This window comes from Daktulosphaira vitifoliae, unplaced genomic scaffold (genome assembly GCF_025091365.1).
Source record: "Daktulosphaira vitifoliae isolate Bord-2020 unplaced genomic scaffold, ASM2509136v1 Scaffold_2, whole genome shotgun sequence".
Taxonomy (NCBI): domain Eukaryota; kingdom Metazoa; phylum Arthropoda; class Insecta; order Hemiptera; family Phylloxeridae; genus Daktulosphaira; species Daktulosphaira vitifoliae.
The window spans coordinates 45,620,423-45,628,820 of record NW_026099573.1 but is presented as its reverse complement, the minus strand read 5'-3'; the positions used below and the strand labels follow the sequence as shown (position 1 = coordinate 45,628,820).

The 8,398-nt window shown below is 25.8% G+C and overlaps 1 protein-coding gene across 2 annotated transcripts; it reads right to left on the bottom strand.

Moving 5' to 3' along the window:
• Nucleotides 1-2,436: 2,436 nt before the first annotated feature.
• LOC126899158 (transforming growth factor beta regulator 1) lies at nt 2,437-8,127 on the bottom strand. 2 transcript variants are annotated; one of them, XM_050673755.1, is made up of 7 exons: nt 7,776-8,127; nt 7,564-7,675; nt 6,849-6,920; nt 6,675-6,778; nt 5,779-5,924; nt 2,812-3,043; nt 2,437-2,750 (listed from the first exon to the last, which is right to left on the bottom strand). In XM_050673755.1, the coding sequence occupies exons 1-7, from the start codon at nt 7,833-7,835 to the stop codon at nt 2,658-2,660; spliced, it is 819 nt and encodes a 272-aa protein (XP_050529712.1). In that variant the 5' UTR covers nt 7,836-8,127; the 3' UTR covers nt 2,437-2,657. The 2 variants fall into 2 exon arrangements, with proteins under 2 accessions (XP_050529712.1, XP_050529711.1); XM_050673754.1 differs by having other exon boundaries at nt 7,738-8,124.
• Between the last annotated feature and the right edge of the window lie 271 nt (nt 8,128-8,398).

The following is an 8,398-nucleotide window of genomic DNA, read 5'->3' as shown; positions in this document are numbered from 1 at the left end:
TTATTTTAAAAATTATTTTTAACTTTTTAGTTCGATGTGCTTTAAAAGCGTGTTTTTTTAGTTTTTTTAAACTATATTTAGTTTCATGTAATGATAGTAGTTACTATCAATATCATGGTTGTTACGGGTAACGGCAAATCAGGGTTCCATTCCGGGGAGAGAGTCTGAGAAACGGCTACCACATCCAAAGAAAGCAGCAGGCGCGTAAATTACTCATTCCCGGAACGTGGAGGTAGTGACGAAAAATGACGATACGGAAATCATCCCTCGTAATCGGAATGAATACTTTATATCTCTTAATTAAAATAAAGCGTGTTAATAAATAAATTTTAATAGTAATTAGAATATATATATATATACAAGTAAAGCGACTTAAGTACGTAAACGTATCATGCACTAGGTATAACCGTATTTTGTGGGCGGGCGGGTCGGACTAACGTTATACCTGAGGTATAAACGGTGGTAGGAATATATAAATATATATACGTAAGGCGCATTAGACGCGGGCGGTATTGGTCAGTCAAAATAAAAATTTGTTTATATACAGAGTGTTCAGTAAGTCAGGAAACGGGTTTCTATTGTTCTCATTGTTACAAACAATAGAAACCCGTTTCCAGACTTACTGAACACCATATATATATAATATTGATGACAAGCATGCGTGTACGGGTACGATAACTAAGAATAAATTTTTATAGGAATAGTGTGCCGTCTTGTGGTGAGCTAGGCGTGGGGAGGGGTGAATGCGTTATGACAGTCTAGTCTAGACGACGGAATATGCGATAACGCGTGGCGTTTGGAGAGTTACAATAATACATACATACATACATACAGGTGAAACTAATATAAGCGTGTTAAAAAGTTTGCCTCTCGGACCTCATCGGTTTGCTTCGTAATCAGTCGTGTAACGTGTTGTCATTAACACGCTTAAGTCATTAACACGGAGCAAATTTAAAGTAGGAAAGAGACGAAATCCAACAATAGAAGAAACTGATGCAATAGGGAAGTTATGAATATAGTAAGTTGAAGGAATAGGATAAGAAATACGTGAAAAAGACATTTTATAGCACTTAGAAGTATTAAAAGTCAAGCCAATTGATTCAGTCCAACTAACTAAGCGATCTAGATCAGTTTGTAGTAAAATAACATGAGAACAATTAGTAACACGCGTAAATAATTTGAAATCGTTCGCAAAAAGGAGTATTTTAGCATGCTGTAAAACAGAATTAGCACCATTTACAAAAATAAAAAAAGAAGGGGAGAAAGGATTGAACCTTGTAGAACACTGGAGGAGGGATTTATCACTTCAGAAGCCCATCCTTGAACATTTAACCACTGTTGTCTTTCAGTTAAATATGAAATTAACCAAGAGAGGTGTGGTTCAGCAAAACCAGCGTGAAATAAAAGTTCAGAAAGGATATTAAGTTTATCAAAGGCTTTTGAAAAATCAGTATAAATATATTTATATAATATATCATATATTTGAGCATGGACAAGGAAAAAATCATTAATAAACGATTGAAATACAACATTGCATGTTACTGTATTCCGGCTATAGCGGAAACCATGTTGAACAACATAAGAAAGGATAACGAATGTCGCAGGTTAAATAAATATTACCAAGAATAGACCATTAAAAACATCAACTATTCAAAAATAGGCATTATTAAGAAGATATAAAACAAATGGGGGAGAATATTAAGAGAAGATGAGGATTGAGAAAAGACTGAGGAATTATAAGGAATTAACATTAAAAATTTGATTTATAATTTGAGAAAAACATGTACCTTAAAAAAGCAAAAAAAAAATCTCAATATTATTTTTATTTTTTGATTAATTAATTGGGCCATGATAAATAAATCACACTTTATTTTTCGGTTAGCTTACAAACTCAACTAAATCCATCCTATACTGAAAAATATCCCTCATAATTGTCAGGACACTGTCACTGTAGTTAAATATATGTTACCATAAAAAAAAAAGATACTCTCATACAATAAGATAAAATAAAATGGACTCAATAATTATATAATATAATTTGAGATAGAAAAAAAATATTATCAAAAAATTATATTTCCAAAGATATTTTTATTATGTAAATACTTGAATGGGTTATAATAAATTAATCACAATTTATATTCTAGTTATGTTTTAAATATACATATTTTAGATAAATTAAAAAAACAAAAATCACTTTTAAATGTAAATACCATGAAAAAGCTTTTTATAATTAATATTATTTTTCTTTACTATATTTTTTATAATTAGGGAAACGGTGTGGCCAAGTCGGTAACACGGCAGTACTTGACGCGCATTACCTCGTGTTCTAAACTCGATCAAGGGCGACTTCATTTGGCGAACAAGAAATCAGTTCGGACACATTCCTCTCTTCAATGACGGACTAACCACCCTTCTCGGAGTAAAATGGTTAAGAAACATCCTCCCTCTTTTGGAGGAGACCGCTATGGCCTTTAATGGGCTGATAAAGCAATAAAAAAAAAATATATATTTTATATTTAAATATACACTTGATATATTAAACAAAATCGTGAATTTTAATTACAATCCATATACTGAATAAAAAAAAATATCAGTTCTATAAAAAATTAAAAATTAATATTTTGTACAATATTAAATGTTTTAATATATAATCAAATCTATCTAGTATGAAATTTTTTCAGATATTCTTGAAGTCCATCATAACTCACAGAAGGATCATTTTCATTAAAATTATCAGAATGGTTATCAGGCTGCAATAAAATTTTTTAATAAAAACGATATATATTAGCACATAACATGAATTTAACAAACTTGCTGCAATAATGAGACATATCCTTTGCAAAATTTGATTTCATTATTTTTTTGTAACTGAAAACGCACTGTAGGTAAAGTTAATCCAAAAAATAAGTCCCCATTATTATTTGATGGTATTAAATCATCTGTGCCAAGTAATTTATTTATAAGTGATATTAAATGACTATGGCATTCATCGCTACTTAAACCAGTAACTTTGAAATTTTTTTCTTGATCTATTATTTCAAATCTAAATGAAAATAAATAATTAATAATTTTTTTTAACTAGTAAACTGAGTAAAATTAGTATTAGATATCAAATCTTGGCATTAAAATTTGTAAAAGGTAAATATAGTTTTGTAGTAAAAAAAAAACAGTTATTACCTAATAAAAACATACACAAGAGGAAGAGGATAAACCCTATAATTAAAATACTTAAATTCTAAAGTTTTATTTTTATTTAAATTTGAGGACATAATAAATTTCTTATACTTGCACCCTTATAAAACAATTCTGAGTGTTGATAATTTTAAATTAATTAACATATATTTAACAGCCACAAAAATAAGACAAAATGTGACATAAATATAAAAAAGGATAGATTTAGAGTGATTTATTAATAATACCACCTCATTTTTTGTCAAATAACTTTTTAGAAAAACTATAAAATGATACAAGGAGAACGATTTTGGGTGCCTTACCCAAAATTGAAAAATTGGTAAACCACTAATTTTCTTAGAAACTTTTAAATATTTTTAACTTTTGTAAAAAAAAATATTATTATTTTATTATTCAAAATAACTACAATAGTACAATATGTAGTCAAATAATTCTTTTCCTTATAAAGATCAAAAAATAACTTCAATTTCTCAAATAGGAACCCCTATTTTAGCATCGACATAAAGTTGAGAAGGTATTAATTTTACCATGATATACTTATTTTTATTTAATTTTTTTTTTTTATGTCCGTTATCACTTTTTCTCAGCTCCCACTCGATCGATTTTTTCAATGAAACGTCGATAAATCACAAAATATATCTAGTGAAAAGTATTACCCTCAAAATTTGAAAAAATTTTTACTCGTTTTCCATAACTAGCGGAAATCTTAAAAAAATAACGATTTTAAAAATCAGTAATTTTTTACTTTTTTTAAACTATTCTTACTGAAAACTATCATAACTTCTTTAAAAATGAATAACCAAAACAATTTTATATAAATACCTTAAGTAATTCCCTTTCTTTAGGTATACATTTATTAAAAATCTGACCCTTAACCTACTGGTGACGTTTTAAAATCGATACTCTTGCATTAAAAGTTTTATCTTAACTTTTGAAAATATTCCAGGAAATTCTCGGAATTTCAAGCATATGTTAATAGAAAACTTATGTTACATACAATATTTAAAAAAAAAAAAATTGTCTTCTATAAGTAAACGGGCTCTAAGATTATTATCTTGGTATAAAAAAGTCACTGTTTTTTTTGATGTTATAATTTTTTTTTTCTATTAACTTGTTAATATTTTAGGTCTAACGATATAATCTTATAGAAGGTTAGGGGTATATACTCTATTTAACCCTATTTTGCAAGAAAATTATTAAAATGATTTAAGTCTAAGTATTAAATCTAATATTCTTTTATACAAATATTAAAAATTTTCAAAAAAACTAAAAAAATTAAGTATTTTACCCAAAATTGATCACATTAAAAAAACAAAAAATTTATACTTTTAAAATAAATAAAATGTTGATAAGTTATGTAGCATTACTTTTTAGATATTAGCAGTTAAAAGTTTAGAAAAGGTGAGCAGTAAGTAGTGTTTAGCGATGCTATATTTTTACTATAATTTACAAATAAAAATTCTACATTGTGCACCTCTCTCACCTACAACTAATAATTATGGTAACTCAAAAGTAATAATACAAAACTAGTTATTGACCAGTGAACATGTTATTTAATTCATTCTCAATTTAATAGTAAAGTTAATATTTAACTTTTGTAAGTTACTCCTAAAATCTATCATTAGTAATGATTTTATTAACAATGAAGTTGATATTTACTATTATTTATTAAATCTAAATAATATCTTTAAAAATAAAAATTAAGTTGATAAGATTATAAGGGGGTAAAGACCAAAATTGTTTGAAAATTTTAAATCGTAAGACATTATTAACTTTCAAAAAGAAAATATTTTTTTATATTTTTAAAGATATTATATAAATCATAGTGAAACAATCACTTAGTATGTACTAGATAGTGAAAAAAAAATTTAATGAAGCTATAATTAATTTAAATTAATTTATTTATTAATCAAATAATATTATAAAAATATGTTAATAAATATACACTTTACAATAACTCTAAGTAGGAAGGGCAGAAGGTTACTTGGTTCTAAAACTCTCAAGTAATTTTACGATTACAATGTTAAAGTAATAATTAAAAGTTAATAAATAAGTTTTGTGTACCTTGTTCTATCTTTGTAAATAAAAAATCATTATATGCATTAATATTCAAATATTTTCATTGTTTGACAAAAAATAAATAAAATGCACAACAAAAATAATAAATAATTAAATTCTGAACAACTTTTATATGAAACTTTTTTTAGTAGGATGAATAGTTGGTTTGCAATATTTGAATAAACAAATAAAATCAATTTTAAAATACAAAAATATGTTTATTTTCAATTTTTAAGTCTAAGTATATTAGATACTGCTTTTTTGCTAATAACATTTTTTTTGGCAAATATTTAGTTCTATAACTTTGTCTGTAAAAAGCATGGTTTGTAAGATAAGTGATGAAAAACAAAAAACTACCCCTACAGTCAATTTTTTAATTCTCTAGCGTTACTTATATTAACATCACTCAATTTCAACCAAAATTTGTACAAATTAATTTTTTACCTAATGAAGAGATTCTAGGTGTATTTAATAAATTTTAAAACTTCACTTTTAAGAACCACCTTAGTAAATATGGTATAAAATTACCTAGGTGAAGTACCAGCTTTTATGATTCTACAGTGATAAATGCATTTAGAATTAATACTTCTATAATGAGCATAGATTCTAGTTGCATAGTAGCCAGCAGGATAAACAGCACAATCTGTATGATAAAATGGTGTGTCATACACAATCTGAAATTTATAAAAATAAACTGAATTATTTAAAGTAAATTTGAGTGTTAGTTATATGAACTATGTTGTAAAAGCACAAAATAGACCGAATTTAAAAATGTTTTCTAATTTTCTGTATAATTTAATTCTACTAAAGTAAATTTAAAAATGAACTAAATATATATAGTTCTGATTTTAGACTATAACTAAGTATTATTAGATGTGATATATGTTAATTATTTTTGTTTCTCAGCTGACAAACATTAATTTATACAAAATTTTTAATAAACTGTCATTATTTTTATCAATTTAATCAAGAATGCTTATATATTTTAAACTGAAAAATATAATTTTCAATATTAGGCTATTTATATCTAGTTAAAGATAGCCTAATATATTATCATTTACAGAGCCACATTTAAGAATAGCCCAGGGTACTCAATAATATTGCTCCCAATGACATTTTTATTGTTTACTAAGAAACTTTTACTCTGTATCAGAATTTTTAATTTAAATAAGCAAAAGAGAAAAAAAAAGGTCTTCAGCTCTATATTTCATATTGCTAGATAGATGTATTATATTACTAATGTTTTCTCTAATAGCGCTTATGACATATGCACCCTTCAGCTCTTCTAGATGTGACCCTGATTATTTATGTTTTTACAAAATGAAAAGAAATAGAAAATTATATAGGTAAATTTTATCATGCTGAAATATATAAGATTACTATTCTCCCCAACATTTAGTCTTTAAAGAGAAGATAATACATACTTGACCAAAATTTAGAATTGTTACACTACCAATAGATATAGGTACTTCTAATTCTTCCAAATTCTTCTTTTTTTTTAAATTAAGTCGTTTAGGTTTAGGGACTCCTTATAATGTAAAAAGAAAATTGTTAATTGTTTTTCTAATTTTTATTTCAAAAATTCCTATAACACTTACCATTTAGATTAGTTTTTTTCCTCACTGATGTTTTTTTAATTGCATTAGATTCAATATTTGCAGCTTCCAAGTCTAAGATATAGGTATGATAAAAAAGGAGAAATTATTTATAGCATATAATATTAGTAATATATATTTTATTATAAACTGTAATAGCACACAAATTGTTCAGTCAGGTTAAAATTTAGAGGGGGTGAACTCTTTGGGGGTCCATGAGCAAAAGGGTTCATCACAAATTTTACTAGCTTATCCTGATTAGTGACATGCAGTTTTTTGGTACTGATATTTTCTATAGGAAGTACCCATCTTAAGGTTCCACTTTAGGACCCATATATGTCTTAATCTGCCCCTATTTTTAGTTCTACAGTTAAAAGTAACAAACAGTACAATTATTATACCTTCAAACCATTAAGGTATAAAGTATAACATAGATACATAACTTAAATGAGAATGTGATGTGCCTCATTAAGTAGGTATTAGGGTTTTATTATGTTACGCTGGACTATGTAGATTTCTTGTTCTTTGAAATACAATTATAACTCTTTAAAGGAGATATTAATAAAAAAATGTTTTTTTTACTTAGAGAACTTTAGAATTGTCAGTTAGTTCTTTACAGGAAAGAGAAAAATTGATAATGCTTTGTAAGTAATACCTTTTAACAAACATTGACAAAAAATAATTGAATTTTGGTTATGCAAGTTTTATTTATAATTACCAAATTGGGGTTCGAATTGTTTCATTTTTTTTATTAGAAACTTGCATTCTTCTCTTACAATCAGCAATTTTTCTTGAATGTGTGATATTTCATCACATACAGATGCATTCTCCTAAAAATTTAACAACATAATTTATTATACTATAAATAATACACAGATGATTTAATACACACAAATACTGTATCTTTTATAATTTTTTTTATGACTTTGCATTTATTTCTGTAAAGGTTATTTTTTCTCCATTCCTCAGCATACGTTGAAGCTTGTGCATATTTTTGAGACGACATTAAAATAGATTTAAGATATTAAATCTGTAAAGATACTAAAAAAATTATCACCAGACGAATACACCAATTTCTAAAACCATTTATAACTATAACTATTTATAAGTATGCTTTTAACACATAAGATGAATTCTTTTTTATGAATTATACATCTAAACTGTTAAGTAGCTAATTGTTAAGTATATCTATTAATACAACATAAATTTTAATAATTCGAATTAATTAACCGTTAATACCAAGAAAAAATTAATTGTAAGAGATATTTAGTTTTATCAAACAAAAGATAAAAATTTTATTTCTAGTTTGTGATATCAAGGTAGTTTTATCCACCTTGGTAAATATATAGTTTCAATAGAACAAGGAGATATTAAACTAAATCAGAGTCTAATCTAGTTTAATATCTCCTTGTCTAATCATTGATCATAAGAGATATTTTATATACAATCACATTAAAAACTCTCAGTTAAAAACATTATTTAAACTATTATTCACCGTTTCTAAATCTTTGTAGCCACCAAACAAAAATGTATTTGTGTTTATATATTTTGAT

What these genes read in the sequence shown, in the direction of transcription:
- LOC126899158 (XM_050673754.1), bottom strand. Translation starts at nt 7,851, where the DNA reads ATGTCGTCTCAAAAATATGCACAAGCTTCAACGTATGCTGAGGAATGG. An exon ending in ACAATTCGAACCCCAATTTG is followed by an intron (nt 6,921 to 7,563) that starts GTAATTATAAAT and finishes CCTATATCTTAG; the next exon opens with ACTTGGAAGCTGCAAATATT. An exon ending in ATGTCTCATTATTGCAGCAA is followed by an intron (nt 2,751 to 2,811) that starts GTTTGTTAAATT and finishes ATTTTATTGCAG; the next exon opens with CCTGATAACCATTCTGATAA.